Source organism: Rhinolophus ferrumequinum, chromosome 13 (assembly GCF_004115265.2).
Source record: "Rhinolophus ferrumequinum isolate MPI-CBG mRhiFer1 chromosome 13, mRhiFer1_v1.p, whole genome shotgun sequence".
In the NCBI taxonomy this organism is placed as follows: domain Eukaryota; kingdom Metazoa; phylum Chordata; class Mammalia; order Chiroptera; family Rhinolophidae; genus Rhinolophus; species Rhinolophus ferrumequinum.
Window position 1 is genome coordinate 25,763,794 of NC_046296.1, and position 24,602 is coordinate 25,788,395.

At 35.6% G+C, this 24,602-nt stretch overlaps 1 protein-coding gene across 2 annotated transcripts in view; it reads left to right on the forward strand.

Moving 5' to 3' along the window:
* Positions 1–24,602, forward strand: part of PELI1 (pellino E3 ubiquitin protein ligase 1) — a 51,176-nt gene that overhangs the window by 23,962 nt on the left and 2,612 nt on the right. For both annotated transcript variants that reach the window (XM_033125220.1, XM_033125219.1), the window contains 5 exons: positions 14,979–15,118; positions 16,674–16,803; positions 19,769–19,870; positions 23,745–23,942; positions 24,035–24,223. In XM_033125220.1, the coding sequence (XP_032981111.1) occupies positions 15,048–15,118; positions 16,674–16,803; positions 19,769–19,870; positions 23,745–23,942; positions 24,035–24,223 (690 nt within the window). In that variant the 5' untranslated portion in view covers positions 14,979–15,047. The remainder of the gene's footprint in view (positions 1–14,978; positions 15,119–16,673; positions 16,804–19,768; positions 19,871–23,744; positions 23,943–24,034; positions 24,224–24,602) is intronic.

The following is a 24,602-nucleotide window of genomic DNA, read 5'->3' on the forward strand; positions in this document are numbered from 1 at the left end:
AAGTCAAAAGATCTGTTAGCTGGCACCACTGCTTAGCCCTATGACCTTCATCAAATAACTTACCTTCTCTGGATGTAGATTTTTTCTCATCTATAAAATGAGGGAATTGAAAGGAAAAGTGAATAAACTGAATTGGATATTCTTTAAGGTTCTTTCCAGCTTTAAAAATGTGATTGTTTGATACAGTAAAACCAATAATTTTTTTCTTCTTCTTCTTCCTGCCCCCAACAAGGGAGAATTATGACTTGTTGAAAAATCTTAGGCTGCAATGCACCTTTTCCTGAAAAGGATTGGAGTTAGATGGATTTGGCAAGTAAAAAACTGAGCACCTGTGGATATTCAGTAAAGACTTATCATAGAATAGCAAATGCCATCCATATGAGTTTGCCTTATGGGTTAGAGGAACATGACCTAAGTGTCACCAGTGAGGTGGAACTAAAGGACGAAATAATTTGCACACCTGCTGTGGGTGTGGCTAGAAGCAAAGAGGCTGCTTCATTACATCCTTAGAAGTATTCAGAGATCATTGGAGAAGAAACAAGCTCTCAGGTCAGTTGTGTCCAAAGGTGAAATCAAAACCTAGGCTACAACTGAAAAAATAAGAAAAAACAATTCTGAAAAAGCCTAGAAATTGTGAGGTAAGTGCACTTTGTTTTGTTTAGTTTGTTTCCTGGAATGATTTTTAAATGTTTTCAGGTTATTGGTAGTTTATCATCAGTCTCTGAGCTCAACTGAGAGAATTGCCAGATGTTCAGGCATCATAGATGAAGACGGGAGTTTTAAGACACCTGTCTGACTTTTTAAGCAAAGCCAGATATGGAAGAAGAGTAGGAGAAAGGTCATTTAGATTCAGGTTCATTTGCCCAAGTTTGGTAACTTTGATTCCTACCTGAAAGCTACTTAAAGTTTTGTTTTTGTATTTGACTGGCCTCCATGATATTATTAATCAGACATCATTGTACACAAAGCACATATGAAAAGCAAAAAGAAAGTTCTTACAAAAAAAAAAGTGGTCAGAATTCAGATCGGGAAAGAAAAGCTTAGAAATTTAATTCTAGACCTTCTCTCCCATGTGAATATGGGTCTTCGTCCTATTATAAAAATAGTTCATCATACTCACTTAGAAAATATAGAAGTTTTGTTTTTAATGTCTTCCTAGAGTTCTTTAAGAAAAATATATTCTCTCGGGAGATTATTTTGTGTAAACACAGCTTGAAACACACAAGGAATTTTTAGACTCTTAATGCTCTTTTTAATCATTAAGGTAGTTCCTGATGATAGCATATGAGCACCTCAGTTGCCCTAGGAATTGAGCAAGAAATAACACTCCCACAATTAATAAGGGAGTCAATATGTTGGTCTAAAGAATGGCAGGTTCTCGAGTTTTGTTGTGGCTTAGAGATTCAGTCACAACTACATTCTATTTAGTATGAGTATTGGACCTGTCATGTCCGGCTTCTTCAGCAGTTTCATCAGCCTAGAATCACATGACAAGGCAGGCTCACCCAACAGCACAACCTTAGAATATGCTCAGATCATTTGTATAGTTATGTTTCCTGGACTGGATGTGTATCTGGATGTGTCTACACTGGACAGAAACAGGATACCTGAGCAGATTTATGGCACAGTAACCTACGCGGGCCTGCTGCTAGTAGAACAAGCAAAAGAAATATTATGCAGATTTACTGAAGAACAGCTTCAGGGGATGTGAAACAGTTGTGGAATGCCGGAAAACAACGGAAGTAAACTTGCTGCCATAAAGTAGAAAGAAGGTGGTTCATTTTGTGCCAAGGCACTAGGTAAAGAGGTATTATTAGACTTAGGACCACCAAAAGTATTTTTATATAAGAAAACATCGACCCCTAGACTCAAGTTGAGTATCAGTTTTAATGGCTATGGTATACTGTCTTTCCCCGAAAATAAGACTGGGTCTTAGATTAATTTTTGCTTCATTGGGGCTTATTTTCAGGGAATGTCTTATTTTTTCATGTACAACAACAATCTACATTTATTCAAATACAGTCATGTTATCTTTTTCTGGAACATTGTCATAACGTACTAAATGCGTCCGTCTGGCTGAGATCTTAACTGGGGCTTATTTTCGGGGAAACACGATCTATGGTTTGTATATGCAGTTTATTGAACAGGTATGAACCAGCATTTACTCTTGTGACTTAATTTAGCATGCTCTTAAAAATCTTAAATGTAATTAAGCACAAAGCAGTTCGTTCACCTTTGGCTTGTATCAAGGAATAGAATAGCTCCTGCACAGCCTTTCACTGTAACAACATATTTCTTAGGAGAAGGTATTGGGGAATTTGGAGTAGCAAAGGAACTCCTCAAATGAAGTTTACAAGTAGGATAGCCTAAGAGCAGCTAAGGTCAGTAAGTATGGTGCCTTCAGTACCTATTTGCTGAAGCTTATACAATCCCAACTCACCTCTGGGTACTGCTATCATTTCTCCATGTTCATGAGCACAAGATGAATTAGATTTATTTTATTTTAAAATAAAAAGCTGGAAATAAACAGGATCAATTGAAAATGTGATTGAATTTTCACCTGTTCTTATGCCTGGGATAATGTAGTGTTTTATAACAAAACCCAAAAAGTCTGATTCATTTGAGAGTGCTAAAAGGCACTCTTTCTTCACATATGAATTGTATTGATTCGTCTGTGTTTTTTTTTTTTAATGGAGTGTTCCTTAACAGATTGAGTATTCCACTCAATCTGTTAAAATAGGCTTACAGTCATGAGAAGGTAATTTAGTATCTGTTATACTTCTGACATTTATACAGTTAATTCAGTCAGCCTTTTAAGAAATAGAATATTCCCTTTTGAAGTACCTCATTCTATAACTTGAAAATAAGCCTGTGTTAAAAATTGTTCTGTGCTTCCCGCTTACTTCCGTTTCTTCCCTTTTGGGCCACAGACTTCCTTAAGGAGGAGGTGAGAGAGAAGTGAATTCTCCCTTCAGCCAATAGAATCTAGAATTATATAGTGTTTACCTATTTTGCGTTAACACAGGCTCACCCACACACATGAGGTGCTTAAATGAAAGAACACTGAGCAGACAGCTTATTCAGTGTGTGATTCCAAGTGTAATTGGGAGATGCTTTAATACTAACTGGATTTTATCCTCTGGTGAGAAGGTTGTTAGTGTAGCTTGTGGTGATAGCGATGGAATACAGAGGTTCTGTGGCTTAATTTTAAGTGTCACATAGTGCTTCCGGTTAAAGGTAAGTTTGTAAAAGGAATGATTTGAATCATATTAGTTTATTTATATTTAATTGTCTCACTTTCACATTTAGCTTTAGACGTGTGTTACGTATGAATTGCCTTTCCTTCATTCTAGGGAAAAGATTGAATAAATCTCAAGCTCCAAGGCTTTTGTGTTTTTAGGGAGGCTTTTACTGTTGCTCTCATCTTCCATTAGTCTTAAAGAAAGCGTAAGAAAAACAACTATGGGTGTTTATTGCCTGTTGACAGAAAACTGAAAACTCTTCATTTGTAATATTTTTTTAATGCAAGCTACAGTCTTTAGTTTTTTTACATGCTTTAGAACTTAATGTTGTTCATTGTTTTCTTTTGAGAATTATATTTCTCTCTGAAGGAAATTGTTTGGTAGCCAGAATGATGGTGTTGTCCTTGTATTTTGGTTAACTGTTGATAGTTTCTTCAGACTCTTGTTTTTTTACCATAAATCTTCTGAGGTCCTCTCAAAGAGATCTAGGCCTTTGAGATAACTGCAATTTACTGTTTAAACATTTTTGCAAGACAGGGCAAAATTAGAAAGACTTTTTTTTTAATATTGAGAATCTTGCCTTATAAGGATTTTAATTAATGTTTCTACCTGAATATTTTGTTGTTCTTCCTCTGATACGGTAGGAAGAGATTTAATAATTTTAGATCTGGTGATTGATGGGGAGGGAGGTGCTCTTTCTGGTAAAAAAAAAACAAAAAAACAAAAAACAATAATAAGTTCCCAGCAGGGTTTTTTTCTGAGTCATTTTATTTTCATCAAAAGAAAAGGTATAATTGAGATTTTTTTCTTTCTATATGAAATTCATGAAAAACAATCTTCTTGTTAGAGTACTGACATGTTGCCCAGTAATGTATGTTTTTTATTTTTTATCATTTTCTAATCTATTTGTGATGGACAACTATTGATTCTCTTCTATATGTATAAAATGGAAGTTAAGTCAGTGACAAAAGTTTCAAATTACAATCATCATAATTTAAGCTTAAATTAATCATCATAATTTACCTAATTGGCATATTTGTAATGTGGAAATATAACAATAATCAGAGTGGAGAGAAAGGAAATTTATAGAAATAGTCCAGCTGTATATATATACCATTTTCCTTATGAAAAGAGTTAAATAGGAATTCCATTCTGAGTAATTTAAAATATTCGCTTTGCTAAAAAAATAGATGTTCTTAGCATCCCACGCACAATGTCTGTAAATTACTGCTATAAAAATTTATGGGGAAAACATTGATTTGGTCAAAGAAAGATCAGCTGCTACTTTTGAGAACTTTTCATGAACCAAGGAGAAAACGAAAACTTTCATAAGATGAAACTTTTATTCATTGGTGAGATTAGTAGTAGTTGTCATCTTTTAATGATTTCTCTCTGCCCATAGCTGACTTTACTGTTAGAAACCATATTGGAGATTCATTTGTGATTTGAATTTTAAACTACATTTTTCCCATACCTTTTAAATAGAGCTTATAATGGAATTGTGAAACTATAAAAGGTTTAAAGCTAACGTTCCTGTAAGAGCAGGGAATAATACATATACTAAATCTTATTTGATTTAGATGTACTGTTTTTTTCCCCTATTGAGAATCAAACATTTATAGAGCATTCAACCTTGAAACTAATTGCAATGATTATTGAGGCCTTTGATTGTTATTTCTGGGCCTGTTAAAACATTAAGAGCAGTAGAAAAGTAGAATTTTCTACATGGCATCAAAGTCACCTACAAAGGAGAGATAATAAACATTTGTTTAGAGACTGAGAAATAAAGATGAATCTCTGAGAAAATAAAATCTTAAGTGATGGGACAGCATTACTATAAATTAACTATTATTAATACCTACTCTATATGCCTAACTAAATACATATTAGGTTTTTAACAAATACTTGAGTTTTGTTTTGTTTTGTTTTTACATTAGTAGGTCCTTGAAAACCACTGGCTTAACTTTCACAATTTGGGTAATTTCAAGAGACCCAAAAGTCTGACTCGTGTATTTACTGAGTGAACTAAGCAGATGGCTCAAAATCCAAATTTCAGTGCAGCTTTGTTGTTACAATTGGGTCCTGTGACAGGTCCTTTGAAATGTGGGAAATAATGTCACCATTTTATAGGATGAGAAAATCATGTGCCTACAGAGCTGGTTTTATAGATTTATAATTCACAAAGGACCCTGTATATAGCCCTCAATGGCCAAAGTTCTCAGGGTTGACTCTAGGTACAGTCATAGCTTGCTTAGTCCTCCGTAAGTGTCTCTTCCACTTTGAAGAAAACACTATCACAGTGTAATAATTAGTGAGTAACTCAGGAAAGTATTTGACTTTCTGGCTTTTCAAGATTTTTTAAGTGAAATGTATCAAAATTACCCAGGACTGCTTCTTCCTCACTCTTCTTCCTCCCAGCATCCCTATCTATTCCCTTTCACGACCAGGATTCATGTGATTAGGTAGACAGAACCCAAATACATTCAAATACTGTTAAAGATTTCAGTGTACGGCATTAATTCAGAAACTGATATAATTGCATATACAAAATGTTTTCTGATAAAACCACCCAGAGCATTTACTAGTAAAAATGCCCTTACATATCAAAACTTTATTTATTTATTTTTTGAGAAAAATCTGAAACATGATTCTGTCAAATTCTGGTCAGTGTGTAGATGAATCACTTTGGTAAGGTATTGCTCAATCCAGAGTGGCCACACTTGTGTAATAACAACTTTCCTAACCGAAGGGGCTGTGGATGGGGCAGTTTCACATCAGAGACGGGACATAAGACCTGGCAGGCACTGTGACTTGACAGGACCAGCGCAACTTGGATATCGTGCACCTTTAGGTGGTGACAGGTCTGAAAGGAGGCAAACTTTGAATCTCGAATTCATATTTTAATGCTTTTTATTAAATGTAAAGGGCTATTTTTTTTCTATTTTTATTTTTATTTTTTACTTTTTATTTTGAAATAACTTCAGCCTTACAGAAAATATGGGGGGGAAATGCAGGGAGTTTTATATATGCTTTATTCAGCTTACTCTAAAGTTTAACAATCTACATAACCAGAGTATATTTATCACTAGGAAATTTAACACATTTAACACTAGGGAATTAACACTGGTATATTACGATTAGCTAAACTCTGGACCATATTCAAATTTAACCAGTTCTGCTAATGTCCTTTTTCTGTGCCAGGATCCAGTTCATGATCCCATATCCCATGTGGTCGCATCTCCTTAATCTCCTCCAATCTGGGAGTTTTTCAGTCTTTCATAACCGTGGCACCTTCAATGAGTACTAATAGTTATTTGTAGAACATTTGGCATTTGGGGTTGGTCTGATGTTTTCTCGTGATTAGATAGGGGTTATGCATTTTTTGGCAGCATACCACAGAAGTGATGTGTCCTCAGTGCATCATAATCAGAGGATACATGATATCAAAATATCTCATTACAGATAATGTTAACCTTGATCAGTGGTTAAGATGGGGTCTGCCAGGTTTCTTCCACTATGAAGTTCCTGTTGTCCCCTCTATAATTAATATCTTGGGGGAGATACTTTGAGACTATTAATGCTTTTTGTTTCTTTTTTAATGCATGTAACTTGGTCAGTGTTTTATAAGGAACGGAGAAAACCCAGATTATTCTATTTCACGGAGTAATTTAATTGCCCAAAATAGTCATTAAACAATACTTTTTTTGGAAGGGCTCATAACCTACATAAGATTAATATGGTTTATTCCTGGAATATAAAAAGATGACCATGGACTCGGTGTTCCATTTTTTTTTTATTTCATAGGTTGGTACCGATTTAAAGTGGTTGGGGGAAAATCCATTCTATTCGTTTTATTCCAAGTTTAAATTTTATCCAAGGAACTTTTAAACTCAGCTTTAAATAATTGATTTGAATTACTGAGAAAATTTAAATGGTCAGTATTATAGAAGTTTATTCGCATGTTAGGGCAATATCATTTATGTAAACTCTTGCTCTTTAATACTTGAGAGTAGGAAAAGAGGTGGGGTTTTTTTTGTTGTTGTTTAATTTAGTTTCCCAAGGTAGTTCTCTCCTCGCCAGCCCCCATCCCTCATGTACTTGCAGCAGTTTCAGAGTGTTAGCTAGAATTTAGGTTGTAAACCTTAGTTTTCTTATCTATAAAATGAGGGTTATAATAGCTCCTATTTCATAAAGTTGTTCTGGGGAATAAATCAGTTAGTTAATACATGTGTAGTGCTTAGAACAGTGCTCGGCCCAGAGGCAGAACCCAGTAAGTGTTAACCACTATGAAAAAGGGGTAACATAAGCATGAATGGAATGCCAGTGTTGAATGCTGACTTTAGAAAAATGATAGCATTTCCCATGAATACGCTTTTATCCAATGTTTTTGTTCCAAATAACTAATCCCACAGAATCTGTTGCTTTCTGTAGAATTTTGTTTGGGACTTTAATGGTTAAACCTAGAGGAATTTCTAGTCCTGCTTTCTGAGAAGCATGTTATCATTTTAGGAACTTTGGTAATCTAAAAGAATTGAATACAGGCCAAGCATGGGTAAGGACAGTAAAAATGTTTTAGTCCTTAGTTGTGTCTTTTAAAATATGTTTTATAGATGTGGGGAATTACTGATCATTTTGGGGTAGCGTGGTGCAGTTGTACTTAAACCCCCTTCCCCAATCAGGAATACTGCCCTGCAACGTTTCCTTAGCCATCACTTTTCAGGGAATATATGAAACCTGTCCCTAGGCTGTCGGGACTCATTTCTAATAGGTTTTTCTTCCTGATGGTACCAGGAATTTGCCTTAGTGTAATACCCTGCTTTTCTGCTTGGTTTCCTTTCTCCCTTTCCCATTTTTAAGACACACATGCAAAGTTCACTTCATTTACTGAAGTTTTTATTGTTGGTAACTATCAGGAAACAGGGTTGACAAATACAATGAGCATTGAGGAAGTGACAAAGGTTCAAATCTCAAAAAGTACTAGTCATAGTTGCATAGTTGTTACTAGTCTATGCTGGAGTGTAACTTATTTAGGGTTTATTTTACACAAGTGTACTTTCTATTTCTAGTCTCTCTCCTAAATGGTCCTATAATAGTGTCTCTTATTCTTATTTAGGAAGCAGCCCCACCAAATTGTCTGGGTTGTGATTAGTGGTATCTGAAAACCCAGACTACTTAACTTCTAGGAACTTGAGTCCCCCCATTTATAAAATGGAAATAAATGATTATACTTGATATACGAGTAGTTGTGATAGAAATTAAATGAGTTAATGTATGTTGAATTAATATATGGGTTCAAGCTCTGCCAGATCTTACCTGTTTGGCCTTGAACCAGCCACTGACCTTTCTGACTGACATACTCAGTTCCCTTATCTGGAAAATGGAGCTAATAAGACTTTCCTGCCTAATTCACAGGGCTGTTGTGAGGGTCAAATCAAAGAATCTCATGTGTAAGCACTTCGCTAGTTAACATTCTGTGCAGGTGCACAATAGACCTTAATCCAAGGTGGATTCAGATTGACACCCCTTTTCCTTTAAAAGGATTCCCCTGTGCTTTCCAAAGCCTGCTTTTAGTTTTTCTAGGTATGGGTCTCCTAGGTCAAGAAGATATTTCTTTATCTGGCCTCCACAGATTAGCCTTTCTCTAAACGTGAGGCTACCCAGCACTGGCCTTGCAGCTACTGCTGTGGCCACCCTAGGTCTAGTCCCTTTCCTTCAACCACTTGAGAGAGGTTATTTCAATATTTAAATATTTTAAATGCATAGAAATAATAATTAATCACCATCTAGGTACGATGATAGTTCTCCCACTCTCTCTCCCGGTCACTCTTACCAGTCCTAATAAAATACTGAAACCAGTTACCTTTAAAGCCATTGCCTTCATGCACGCAAGGCTTTGTAATAACCCTTTAAGATATCAGCATGATGATTTTAGTAAGCAAACATTTATTAAATATCTTATGCGCCAAGCACGATGCCAAAAATTGGGCAAATTCCCCTCCAAAAAACAAATTGTCATTCCCAATTTGAGATTTAGAGCAGTGGTTCTCATAGAGTGAGGGGTGGGAAGGGAAGACATTTTTGATCATCACAATTAGGGATGCTACTGGCATCTACGGAGTGTAAAGGCCAGGGGTGCTGCTGAACCTCCTATAATCACAGGCCAGCTCCCCACAATGTCAAAATGTTCAGAGTGCCAAGGGTGAGAAACCCTAGTTTAGAGGAACAAATACTGTCCCTGGGAAAGATGTTAATTCTTTCCTATCAGGATGAAAATGAGTTATTTTTATAGGTGATAGAATATCAGCACATCATTGGCTACCCTAAGGGGGAGGCTGGGAGTTTCCCAGGGGGTGCCCTGTATCGTGGGAGGGAACATGGGCTTCACTTCTTTCACTGCTGTATTGAGAAAGCTAAAAGACATCGACAGTAATAACCTCATATTCCTACTGCTTGACACCATTGTTTCTCCTGTGCCTTCTCTGCTTTTATGGAAAAATGCTGCTTATTAATCCTGCTGATTGAAGGAAGTAAGAAGGTGATTAATTTTTTACTCTTATCAAGACACAGCTATAAATTTACCTCCCTTCAATCATCAGCTAAATTGGTTTTATAAAATGGCTCCACCACAAATATACCAAAACAATTCTTTCTGTTTGAGTCATCCTTTTGAAATCAACCACAGGGGAACTCTACTGTAGATGGAAATCGGTTTCATCAGAGATAATATATGCAATCCACATTATATTTTTCACCATAAAGCATCATAACGTTTTCATGTTTTAAAACATTTTCCCTTTTTTGTCTGCTCATCCACCAAAATAGAAGTGTTCGAAAGATTAATGTAAACATCTACATAAGGTCTGTTTTGTCCCTTGCTTATTATTTGTTTTGCTTTTTATTTTGAGAGGGCAGGAATTTTATGTTTGTCTTTAGTAGGTAGTAAGCAAAAAGGCTGTGTGCAATGCAAATAATAAAAGAAAAAAATGTGTTATGTTGAGGAAGTAGTTTGGATAAAGATTGATTTCCCAATTTTCCTTCTTTAAGTGAAACTGACAATCACATATTATAGGAAGTCTTTCATTTGGGAAGACTTACATAATAAGAAAATAATTGTAGTTCATTGGCCTTTAAAGAACAAATGAATCAAATGTATCAAATTAATTAGACTAATTCAAATTAATATTGTTTTTTATGGCTAATTTTTTGTTTTCCCATCACACATAGAAAATAACACTATTCCAGAATATACTTCTTCAAAAACATTTTAACTTGGGAAGGTTCCTACTGATAGAGCAACATGCTTAATTTTCAAGGATCAAATAGAGCTTCAAAGTAATAAATATTATATAGAAAACAGCCTTATTATCTTAGGAAGTTTTTCTCTAACATTTTTTTCCCAGTTTCAGGTAGACTTCGTGGCACTATTACATGTTTGTGCTAGATCACATTGGGACAGGACTAAATATATGGTGGTCTGACCAACTAACTTAATTGAATACCAAGAGATGGGGCCAATAATTGAGTTATTAGTAACCCATTACAAGTCCTCAAGTGCATAACTTCAGGAATTGATTTTGAAGAATTCTATATCTTACCCAGATTTTTAAATATAGAGAATATATAAAGAATATAGAGAATATATAAATATAGAGAATATATATTCACATATCATTATAAATCACTATAAAGAGAGTGAGTGCTAGAGCACTCTAGCTATTAAGCTTTTGTTAAAGATTAAACCACTGTCAAGAGCATGACTCTTTGAACACTCAAAGATTCTAACAACTTCTTTACAACAGTCACCCGTCAACGTGTATTAGACCTGCAATGAAAGGGTCAAAGAGAAATACCTATCATGGCACATTTTATTTGTAGTTTAAGAATGCCAGTTATATATAAATTGATTAGATGCCATTTTAAATTTAAGAAAACTGTTTAAATTGGGTCATTTAATGTATAAATGACCAATACTAATCAAATGTTGTACTGTAGGTTTTAGATTATTAGATAAAGAAATAGAATCCAAGTTTGAGTGTGTTCTTGTGATTGAAACTTTGATATCACTGATAAAATATCCCAAGGTCAGGCCTTTTAAAGGGACATAAGCAGAGTAAGAATAAGTATGATTGGAAATAATACTGTTTTTCTTGGCTAATTTGGCCAAGGGCTCTAAAAAGTACAGAATGGTAGGTATATGCCAGCCCAACTCTAATCCCTTGGCTAAGCTAAAAAGTGTTTCTTTTGCTGTAGAGGCAATAGGACTAAATCTATAGTGCTATGTGCACATTACTTATAAATTCTTATTTTAGGACCAGATGGTCTATTTCCAGCTGCAAAATTGTCTTCTACGTTAGTCCCTTCATTTTTAGAGATGAGGCAACAGATTGCTTTGTTCAAAGAGAGCTAGAACTAGAACATGGGCTAATACTTGCTCGCTATGCATATACTAGTGTCAACCAAATATGGGCATTCACATATCACTTTTAGATTTTTGCCATATCTAAGCACTTATTAGTACTATTTAATATTTTAATTGACTTCTTTAAATAAATAAGCTTTTTTTAAAGGAAATTACTTGCCACTATAAATGGAAAACCATCACTCCCTAAAAATAGAAAGTAGCTCTAAATAAGAATCCAAATCAAGACAAAGCAATGCTATTAAATTTTAATTTAAAATTTAAGTTTAATTCTTATTAAAATTCACGTGGGGGAGATAAGAGGATTTTATAGTGTATTTAAATAGAATTTTTCTTAAAACAATTCTTAAGTATGTTTTATTTCTTTAAAATAAATTAATTTAGTAAGCATTTTTTAATTTACCAGCAATAAAAGTTAGTATGTTTATCTGAATTGCTAGTCTAAATGTATATGTCAGTTATAAGGGCTAAAAGGGGATCAAACTGGCTAAGCTTTCTCCTTTTACTTGTTCTTATTCATAGTCTGTGTTGCTTTCTCTTTAAAAAAAAGTGGTGCTATATAGGCTGTGCTATATAGGCTGTATTTGTTCTGTAGAAAAAAATCAAGTAGGCATTTTTCATTCATGGGTTTCCTATGAAACCTATTGGTGGAATTATAAAACCAGGAGACTTTTTATGAGTTAGTGTAAGTGTTGTGAAACCTTTGTAACAAGCCTAACAGGAAGACCAGGGAGAGAAATAGATACAGGAAATACCTGGTCCCATTAAACTGCTAATGAAATAGACATAAAAATATTGTGGGGATTGTTTGTTACAGTGATTTTTCTGACTCAGCAGAAGTCTGTCTTTTGTTTTTCATACTTGTGTCAAATTCATGTTTTTAATTAAGCTTTTTATTTGGAGATAATTGTAGATTCACATGCAATTGGAAGAAACAATATAGAGAAAGATTTCTCTGTACCTTTTACCCAGTTTCCGCCAATGGTAATATCTTGTAAAACCATAGTAAAATATCACATCTAGGATATTGATATTGATAAGATAGAGGACATTTCCATCACCACAGGAGTCTTTCCTATTGCCCTTTGTAGCCACACCCACTTCCCTCCTACTCCCGCCCCCTCCTTAACACCTGGCAACCACTAATCTCTTTTTCATTTCTGTAATTTTGTCATTTCAAGAATGTTATATAAATGGAATCATTTCTGTAACCTTTTGAGATTATTAGCTTTTTTTACTCAGCATAATTCTCTAGAGATTCATCCATGTTGTTTCATGTACCAGTAGCTTGTTTTTTTATTGCTGAGTACTAGTCCACATAATATGAATAAAGCAGCTATCAACATTTGTGTACAGATTTTGTGTGAACGTAAGTCTTCATTTCTCTGGGATAAATGCCCAGGAGTGCAATATATATAATTGTCTTAAACATTTCCTTTACATACATTGGAGCCACATCAGACAGTGTTTTATAATTTTTGTTTTGATCTTCAGACAAAAACGCTTACTGCATTTACCCATATTTTTATTTACCATGTTCTTTTTTCCTTTCTGATATTTCAGTGTTCTTTTCTTCTATCATTTCTGCTTAGAGAATTTTCTCTACTCATCATATTAGAGTAGATCTACTGGTAACAAATTCTCCGAATTTTCCTTCATCTGAGAATGTCTTGATTTACCCTACATTTTTGCTGGCTATAGAACTCTGGATCCACAGTTCTTAAAGTATGAAAAAAATAATGCCGCTTTCTTCTGGCTTCTGTAGTTTTTGGTGAGAAATCCACTGTCATTCTAATTGCTTTTCTCCCATAGATAGTATAGCTTCTTTCTGGCTGTTTTCAAGATATTTTCTTTGCCCTTGGTTTTCAGAAGTTTAATTATGATGTGTCTTGGCATGGATTTCTTCAGCTTTATCCTATGTGGAGTTTGTCCAGTTTCTTGAATCTGTGATTTTGTTTCTCTTTCCAAATTTGGTAAGTTTTCAGCCATTATTTCTTTGAGTACCCTTTAAGCTCCACTCTTTCTCCTTTCTTTCCGGGTTCCAGTTATACAGTGTTAGATCTTTAGCTGTAGTCCCACAGTTCCATCAGGCTCTGTCCTTCTTTTTCCCCCATCTATTTTCTCTCTGTTCTGATTCTTTACTATGTCCCTTCCATTCTGCTGTTGAACCCATCCAGTGAGCTCTTCTTTGCTGAGACTTTCTATTTTATTTTTATTTGTCCAAACATATTTGTAATTGCATATTCAAGAATTTTTATCATGTCTGGTTTAAAATCTTTGTCAAATAATTCTAACATCTCTGTCATCTCAGTTTTGGCATCTCGATTATCTTTTTGCATGGTTTTAAATCTTTCTAGTTCTTTATATGATGAATGATTTTTCTGTTGAAACCCTGGACATTTTCATATTATGTTCCGAGAGTCTGGATATTATGTAAACCTTCTGTTTCCACTGACTCTTCCTGACACACTTTGGCAAGATAATAGGGGGGTGCTTCCTTTTTACTGCCAGGTGGACATAGAAGTCCAGGTTCCCTACTCAGCCTCCACTGACACCCGAGAGAAGGAGGTTGTAGTTGCTGTCAGGTAAGGGTGGAAGTCCAGGCTCCCCTTGGGGCTCCACTGACATTGCTAAGGTAGAGCTAGGGGCATGTCACCAGCCAGCAGAGTGGAAGTCCTTGCTCCCTACTTGGTTGGCCTGCCCTGACGCTGGCCTCATGATGTGGAAGTCTAGGGTCTTGCTGCTGTGGGTGGAGGTGGGGCCCAGTGTTTTCTGTGGTGGTTGGCTATAGTAGAGTGGTTATTGTCAAAAGTTTTTTGTCTTGCTAACGCTGCTCCTTCCTTTGACTGGAGAGACCAAGCTTTTGTTAGGGCTGTCATTATCATCATCTCTGCCAGTTGGCATTTCCAGGTGCTGGATTCTTCAGCTCCAAATCTGGGATGTATTAGGTAAAAAGAAAACCCAGGAAACTCACCACTCTGTCATTCCTTGGGCCCTGAGGTCCTAGCTGGTCTGCCTTCTCTCTACTTTTCAGAATCTTCTTATGTTTTAAATGTCCAGGGTTTTTAGTTTTACTTACTGGCAATAATAGGGGAAAACATGTCTACTTCATCTTCCTAGAAGTGGAAGGCCCCAAATGTACATTTTGAATTTATTTAGTAATGTCAAATATATAACCGTCACTGGGGAAAATGTTGCATACTTTGTATATTATAATATTGCATAATACTGTGCTCATGAGGACTGCAGGAAAATAACATCTTTTTTTAAACAGAAATTAATTGTTCACATTATTAATGAAAAATTTTCCCCTCTAGGAAATAATGCAAAAGGTGTCCCAAGGCTCCTGACCAGTGAACAAAGATTTGAGAAAGACAGCCAAGCTCATGTTTTCTCCTGATCAAGAAAATCATCCATCCAAAGCACCAGTAAAATATGGTGAACTCATTGTCTTAGGGTAAGGTTTCTCCACCTGATGACACATAAAATTGAATAATACATAGTAACTTTACATCTAGGTTAAGAGTACTTTTTTAAAATTTATATCCTAGCTATTTCTAGAAAGGATTTAAAGCTACCCGGTAATATTATCAAATCAAGAAAATCTTTCAATTCTCATTTTTATGCCATCACTTGTAAGTGTTCAAATACTGCATAAGCTTTGCCTCATCCTCACCCCCAGAAAGGATAGAGCTTCTTAAAGAGGAAATGAAAAATGTATTTGTCTGAAGTCACACAATCATTCCATTTGTCTTCCCTATCCCTTCTTTTAGCAAAATTTGCCCCAGCTCACTTTATCTTTCTATAAAGGGTCCGTGTAATTTCTGTGGATGGCATTCTTTGAGTAAACTCCCTTCTCTCTTTGGCAACCACTAATGCAGGCCATTTTACAGTCACGTTCTCCTCCAACCTCAAAATTGCCCCTGTTCCTGCCTCATTCCCCCCCCACCCCAGATTCACCAATGATTGGGGGGGGAGTAAATTAGGAGAGATTATTATTAAGCTACTGCTCATGCCATAATGAAGCAGTAAATAATGAAAACAAGCATGACAAACCCCTGGATCCAAATTCTAGTTTTGCCAGTGTCACTTGTGTGACCTTTAGAAAATAACTTAATTCCTGGGTATCTGAGGAATTTCATACCTCTGAGGAGTCATTTAGTTCCTAACCTGTAGGAGTGGAGAGTGATGCCAACAGTGCAGAGTTTTTATGAGGCTGCATTCAGTGAGGTGATGTATGAGATAGAACCCAAGTGCCTGCTACGTAGTAAACACACAAAAGTTCTGTTTTGAACTTTTTTCCTATTAGTTAAGTCCTTGCTTACTTGTTTACTTTCAGGATGCGCGCGCACACACGTTATCATTGAGAACTGGTCATAACATCTAAAACAAAAGAGTATGTTTAACTGCTGCTTGGCAAGCGTCTCAGTTGGACAGGTTGTACCAACATAATTTGAATGTGGATGTATACATTCAAGTAACAGGCTTAACAAACAAGTCTAAAAATTCCTTATTTCAGAAGTTCGGCTACTTTAAGGGTTTGGTTCACAATGAAAAGGGATTGTATTTTAAACAATTCATACTGTACTTTTAAAGGTTAGATTAGCACATTCAAAGATGCACCTTTAGAAAAAAATGGAACGAGTCGTACGGAGTTAGGTATGCCACCAATCAGCTCTTGATTACCTGGAGTAAAAGAGGGAAGGGAAATACAGGCAACTCCAAGTGAAGAATGAAACAAAGCATGACAGGCACACCCCTGGATCCAAGATCTAGGTTTGTATGCATAATCCAGAAGCTGCTTCTCTGTGACACGGGATGTGGCCGGAAAGAATTTCAGTTGGTTTCGTACTCGGGCAGCTGGGGATCAGCAGTTGCTAAAAGGAGTTTGAGATGCTCATAACGTTCTAATAGACAACTAATTGGGGATTGATCCTGCAAGGCAAAGTAAAACATTTGCTAGAATTGCGTGCTGCTTACAAAATATCACCTAAACTTTTTTCCCCCAATAGGTATAATGGGTCTCTCCCAAACGGCGACAGAGGAAGGAGGAAAAGTAGGTTTGCTTTGTTTAAAAGACCCAAGGCAAATGGGGTGAAGCCCAGCACTGTGCATATTGCTTGTACTCCTCAGGCTGCAAAGGTAAAAACACAAAACAGAACTGTAAATTAACTTGGAGAGATTGAAAGACTTGTGTATGTTTATGGTCTTTAGCATTCCCTTCCCTTTCTATAGCAGAAGTTTTCTTTCGTTTGGATAGGAGAACATACTTTGGAGACATGATATGTGAAGGGCTGCCGTATGGAAGGGCACAGGCCCTTTTCTGGGTGGAAATTATAAGGAGACATTCCCTTTTCTTATGAAGAAGGTAGGGGTGAGGCCGAGGCTTTATCTAGTCTAGAACTGTGCACCCGTCTGCCCTGAGAGCTGGGGCGTTCCACTGCTACTGGAGGGCATCACCGAGGCTGGGCTAGGAATGCAGTGGGGAAGAAGTGTATTCAGGTCCTAGAAACAGGCTTGGCTGAGGTCCTTCTTTTAACTACAGGTCTTTATCAAAGATTCTGTGGTCGCTCTTGTTTTTATTTATTTTTTTGTTTTAGACCCTCATAGCTTTTAGCATAGTGCCTTAAACAAAATAGACCTCAGTAATTATTAAATTGGATCAAAGCTATGAAAACAAATCCCCAACTACAATATATTCTTGATCTTCTTGCCTATTTAATGCTTTTAGCCCCTTATTTTCCTATCAAAATCTTCAGAACCTGGGCTACCATTTCAGAGCCCTTGGTCTTTAGTTCCTAGAGTGATAAACAATTAGGCGGGATTTCAGATAGTCACATTTCCTGTCACTTCCTCTACTTACAGTTTTGTGACAGACTGAATCTTATACTGTGATGAGTGAATAAAATTTACAAAGAGTTCCTTGACTTCTGGAAGTACAGACGTGTTTAGCTAAGCAGCTCCAGAATGTACATTAGTATTATACTATCTGTATCTCTGTAAGTTAAATAAACGAGAGACAGAGAAATTGGGATATGATGCCTCATTGTAGGTCACAGCTCCAGTCCTGGAAGTTAATTGGATTTGTGGCTTTGTTTTATATCCAGTGTGGTGTCTAAATAAAACAGAGTCCTTACATCTTGACGAGGCCTCTTCTATCACTATGTGACTGCCAGTGAATGTGGAAAATAGACAGTTTCTTGTAGGTGCTTCATTTTGCTCCTTTGCTGAGAAGGGATGTGCTAAGCAGGTGGTAGCAGTGAACAGCTTATTGATCCAATCTGAGGATCTTCTTTCCAGTATTTCCCCACGGAAGTGCTTTGGCATTTTGGATGTGCAGGACTTTTTGGGTGTGTACTTCTTTGGGCAGGACTGTCCCACATATTGTAGAACATTTAATATTCTTGGTCCCCACCCACTAAATGCCATTTAAACCCTCAAATTGTTGTGACAGCCAAAAAATGCACCTACATATTTCCAGATGCCCCTTATGTAGCTAATATAACCTCTGGTTGAGAATCATTATTGAGAAAATATTTCTAATCCCTACCTCTGCAATATCCTGTTGTATTCTATTCTTTACATTTTTACTGTCACACTCCTAATGTTTTCATTGTTAGTCCCTTCTCATCTTTACTGGACAATGAGAAACTGAGGGATCAAAGATTGACTCTTTCCTCTTTCAATTATAGGGGAATGTAGTACAATGTCACAAAGAAAACTGTTTAGTTTGGCAGTCATCTGGGATAAATGGTTAAACCCTGCCTTCCAGTACAGTGAGAACTTAACTTGACACATTTCTTATTCTCAACCTAAGTTTAATAGCTTAAAACAGGGATTACAATCTCAAAGTATACGAGAACCTGTGTTTTTAAATCTCTTTAATCATTAAGAATTAACTGCCAAAACACTGAGCAATTATTTGATTAAAAAGTCAGTTGCTTAATGCTGAGTTAAAGTAATTGTAGGTTTTAAAACCTGTAAAACAATTATATAATGCTTGTGAATACATAAATGTGTAGTACAAAACAACAACATGCAGAGGAATGATCCACACTGCATTCTTGAGGTTGGATACCTCTATGAAGAAAAGGAACTAGGGAGGGACATGTAAGCCACCTCAGTTGTATCTGTAGAGTTTAATTTCTTTTAAAAAATCAGAAGCAAACATGGCATTATGAAACTTTGATAAAGCTGGGTAGTTTGTACCCAGGTATTTTATTCTCTTTGTAAAGTATATGAAAAATTCACGGTCTTATTTAATCTTAAAACTGTTATTTTAAGGCTTTATCTATTTCAGATTAGCTACAAATTGAAACCAAGTAAACTTTTATAATGCCAAAGCTCTAATTAAGAAACATTTTTTTCATTTAGCCTCTCTGTGTATAATCATTCTTTTATGTTTTTGTATCTGTTTTCCTTTTACGTAGTCTGTTTCCACTTCCTTTGTTTGGGTTTTCCCCCCTCTGATAATATCTTCAACTCATATACATAGAAAACGCCTGAAAACAAAACTGAAAAGTTCTTTTCAGCAATGTTTTTAGTTTGGGATAAGTCAGAAGTACAGTCGTAAGCATTATATCCATTTCCTTTGGTAATGTTTAATCATTCTATGAATTTTTCTGTATCTAGTCCAGCATATGGCAAATATCTGTCATCTATAGAGTCACAGAATGGTTAGGAAAACCAGTTAACTCTGCTTATTGGTTAACTTTATGACTCTTCGAGTTACTTTAAAAGCAAGATTCTTCTTGCAAGATTTTGTATTTCCCCCCAGCAGCAGTACTGAGTACTATTTTCAGTTTGTACATGGGACTTGGTTTTGATTACTTTGTAATTTAAAATACTTACAAGGGAGACTCAGATTTTATAGTGTTTCTATACAGTGAAATTATGTTCTTACTCTATATAACTACTTCAAAGTATTCTTCTGCACCCCACTCAATCTGAGAAACTACTGTCACAGCTGAAATTATGCAATTTACTAATCTCTAACCTAAATTTCAGGGGGGGAATATGTCATATATATGATAGATTACCTTTCTTTTGTAAATCTGATTTGATTGACCTGCCAGCTAATTTTTGCTATTAATCTTTTCTTTCTTAGGCAATAAGTAACAAGGACCAGCATAGCATATCATATACTTTATCTCGAGCCCAAACAGTGGTGGTTGAATATACTCATGACAGCAACACTGATATGTTTCAGGTATTATAATATGTGAATTCTTTTTTCATACAAACAAAAGAGTTAAAACCTATCGTCAGTGACTTTTGCTGTGGTCAGATAAAGGATTATCATATTTGAATGTGTTTCATTAAAATATATATTGATTTCTAAACCCCATATATAGAAGTTAGTGTAGCATAGTTAAGAGATGGTCTCTGAAATCAGAATTCCTGGTAAACATTACTTAGCCACTCTATGCCTCGGTTTCCTCCTGTAAAGTATGGGTAATAAAACTTCCCTTGTATGACTATTAAAAGGCTTCAATGTATTAGTACATGTAAAGTGCTCAGAGCTGTGCTAGGTAGCTGGTAAACACTTAGCTATTATAATAGTAGCTATAACAACAACTCTGTTAGCTATTATTATCAAAAAAGAAATAAGAAATATTCTACACACATTCATGACTTTTTTGGCACTACTTCCCACCTTCCTCTGTAGGCAACAAAAACTACAGGCAGTTTCTAACTGCTCCTATCATATATATGTGAAGTCAAACATTTCTCAGCACATATTTGGTCAATAAAGTGCTTTGCTTTTCTCATTCTCTCATACCAATCCAGTGCTGATGTTTTTATAAATTGATAGATGAAAGACCAGCCTCCCTCAGATGTAAACAAAATTCATGTTATCTTCTCCTTCAATACTGGGTTTTATAAAGCCCTGGGCTGCTTTGAAAAAAATCTTAAGTACCTAATAATGTTGCTCTTACAATTATTGCTCCAGTGACTTTTCAGTTTTTCTTTATTTTACAAAATTAAATGAATGTGAGAAGGCCTGGAGATGTCTTTAATTATAACCAGTAGCAAAATATTTCTTTGAAGTCACTCGCTCCCCCCAGCCCTTTTAATGGAATACCGAACTTTTTTTCCTCTCTTTTTTTTAATTTTTAATTTTTAAAATTTTAAGTGGGTTTTTCCAGGACCCATCAGCTCCAAGTCAAGTAGGTGTTTCAGTCTAGTTGTGGCAGGCACAGCTCACAGAGGTCCATGTGGGGGATCGAAACGGCAACCTTGTTGTTAAGAGCACTGTGTCCTAACAAACGGAGCTGACCAACCGCCCCTGGAATACCGAATTTTTAGAATAGTGTCTCTCCAGTTAATATTAGAATATGGATGTTGCTTTTACAAAAAATGAAAAATAAATAACATCCTTAATGAAGGTGAAGGTTTGGATCTTAATGAGAACCTAAGACAAGCTTTAGGATGATTTTCCACATTTTGCTGACAACCAGTTAAAATGAATGTGCTTAACTGGCTTTTTAAAAATCAAAATGCTGCCTAGATATTTGATTACAGACTAGAATTTTAGTTTCAGAAAGTACCTTGTATTATTTGTTTACTCCTTATATTTTGTCGGTAAAGTTACCGAAGCCGTGTGAATTAAAAATTATAAAGTTGTTGGAGGCAAAATTGTGATTAAATGAGGCATCCTGAATTATGGAACATTGTTTTCACCATCTTATGAAGGTCCTTAAATAAGTTGCAACATTTTTGGTTTTCTCTTGTTTCATAAAGAAATAGATGGTTTTTCCCAAAATTAGTAAACTGATCATGCCCTTTCTACAGGCATCTTACCGTGGAAAACCCAAACATTTCTACATCAAAAACTACCCTGAGATATATCAGAAACTGCCCTGATAAATTAGCCAGTCAGTCTTGGAGGAACTGGTTTTATAAGCATGCTAGGATTGCTAACCTTCTAAACTGAACATTTATTGTTCAAGCCATCAGATATTCAAACTCTAACTCTTAACATTGTTTGACACTATGAAGTAAAAGGAGACATTACAAGTTGATTACATACACAGGTGCTAAACTAGAGGTCTGCATAAATGTGAAGTACAGTCTTCTGATTGAGTTGAAGAAGGGTGAGGAAAAGACTTTATAGTAGTTCCTTTTTATCTGGACCTTATTTTCATCAAGTTGAATAGGATTTTGCCAGTCCAACCTGTGGAGAGGCATTCTGACAACAGAGATGGCAAAGTATACAGTATGGTAGAGGGTTGATGGATAAGCTGTTTATAGCCAGACTGTACTTTGTGTGTTAACAGAAATAACATAAAATTAGGCTGAGAGGCCTAAATAACATCAACTAGATGGGAGGCAAATTGTGAAGTCAGTTTCTAATTAATATCAGAAATTGGAAACTGCTAAGTTTGGATGGGTTGTAAGGAACCACTAAGGTTTTTATGGGGGTGGCACAGTCATTACTGAGAATGACATGGTAAGATCTATATTTTTAAAGGTAATAGTAGCAGTTAGAAAGAGGAAGAGTTACTAAAGTTTATCTTAACACACGATTATATTTTGGCATCTGTTCACTCAGTCATGTAGGTGTTTTCTCTTTATAGATACTTAAGATTTCTTCATTATCAATATTGCTTTGATGTTTCAAATCTTCTCCAAGGCCCAGATTAAATATCAACTCTTCTGAAACAATCTCTCTTCCCAAATAAGTGCTGTTTCTCAATATCTTGATTCTGAATATCAATTCTCAATCCAATCCTTGGACTACATCTTTTGGCTCTAAAAGAACCTTTTTATTTTTGGAAATATTTTTAGTTTCAAAGGTCTGACACCATTTTCTTTGGATATCATTATCTTTAAAACGAGGAAAAGGAATATCCAATCTTATATTTTTTAACCAACCAATTTCCCCTAAAACTATCCAAACTAAATAAAGACTTTATATTTGATCATAGGACAAAAACACTAAAGAGTTTTATTCAAAAGTGTGCTGATAAGAGGAATACTTGAGGCTCAACTATGCGTAGAATGACTCTTAAGAGCCGTCATGGTTGTAGAGGGTCAGTAGTTTTTCTCAGTCCCATATTCTTCCAATTTTATGATATTATAACAAATACATTAATGAACTGATCATTTTTAAATGTTTACTTTAAAACCCTGTGACACTTGTCCATTCTGTCATCCATTCTGCTGATTTCCTATTTTCTTTACAATTTTCATCTTTCAAAATGAAATGAATTTATTTACTAGACAGATGTTTTTAATTCTCTGACACGTCACCCACCAGAACTCTTACCAGGGAACCTTGACTCTGAAATATGGCCAAAAACCAGGAAGAAAATAAAAAGGACATCTAGGCATATAAAATAAATGTCAGAGAAGCCAAGCACTAAAATCTTTTTCACTCCTCCCTGGAGAATCCCTTAGGTTCTTACCGAGAACCTTTTGAAATATTATTCTTTGAAGTTTGGTTATTTGATTTCTCAACCTATAGCAGAATAAGAGTAGCTGGTTAGTGAAGGGGTATGTTGCGAGAGACAAGTACACCCAACAGCAAGAAAAGAAGGGAAACCTATGAAGTATACATAAGGCCTCAAAGCAATGCTATGTAAGTCTTTAACATAAGGATCAGTGTTCTTGTATGCCTTTATAACACCTGAAGACATTGCTATACTTCAGCTGAATAAAAATGGTGGTCATACTGTGATGTCCTGGAGTCATCATGAAAGATTTACTTATATGTTAACTATATTCTGTTAAAGAAGGTAGAGTAACACATGGTAGACATATTTCCATCCAAAGGGGTTAAAATTAAAATCTGCAGCCATCTAGAAATCTCAGCCATCTTAAACTCTTTATTCCCTGAGGGTTTCGTATATTCTGGGTCGTAAGTTCCCACTTAATTCTATGCTCTAAGTGATTATTACATCAGAGCAAGTCTGACAGATTAGTTTTCAAGGGTATAGATGCCCCCAGAGTTAAGTATGATAAGTTTGAGCTTTAGAAATTTCAGAGGCTTAATGATTTCACCTTATTGTGCATTTCTTGAATGGATTTTCCACTGTGTTCCTTTGAATGGGTTTATAGATATTTCTTTTTTTCCTTAGATTGGTCGGTCTACTGAAAGTCCCATTGATTTTGTAGTAACTGACACAGTTCCTGGAAGTCAAAGTAATTCTGATACGCAGTCAGTGCAAAGCACTATATCAAGATTTGCCTGTAGAATCATATGTGAACGGAATCCCCCCTTTACAGCACGGATTTATGCTGCAGGATTTGATTCATCAAAAAACATCTTTCTTGGGGTAAAATGCTTTTTTCCTAAATGATGCATTATTTTATAATCACTTCTATTTCCAAATTACAAATGAAACTCACTTTTTCTTATTCCTACTAGGAGAAGGCTGCCAAATGGAAGACATCAGATGGGCAGATGGATGGCTTAACCACTAATGGCGTTCTTGTGATGCATCCACGTAATGGGTTCACAGAAGACTCTAAACCTGGAATATGGAGAGAAATATCAGTCTGTGGAAATGTATTCAGCCTGCGTGAAACCAGATCAGCTCAGCAGAGAGGAAAAATGGTAAGAACTGAGATGGAGCTTCTTATTTAGTTACAATAAACACATAGGATGAGTTGAACTGAATGCATTACATTTTTCCCAAAACCCCTTAAATCTCTTGCTGACACAGAGTACTGTCTATCAAACACTGACTACTGAAAACTATACTACAGGATAATATCTTAATGTTTCAACTAGGACACTACAAAATTTTATTCTTTCATATTATGTTACTATATTTTAAAACCTAAGCTTTTCTAAAACAGCACTCTGTATTTTCTACTTACATCTGTATGTCTTTGACCGTGATATTTATTGGAAATATTAGACTTACTGATTAGCTAGATAATTCAGTCACAAATTATGTTTACTGTGAGGCAAAAAGAAATGGCACTGCTCA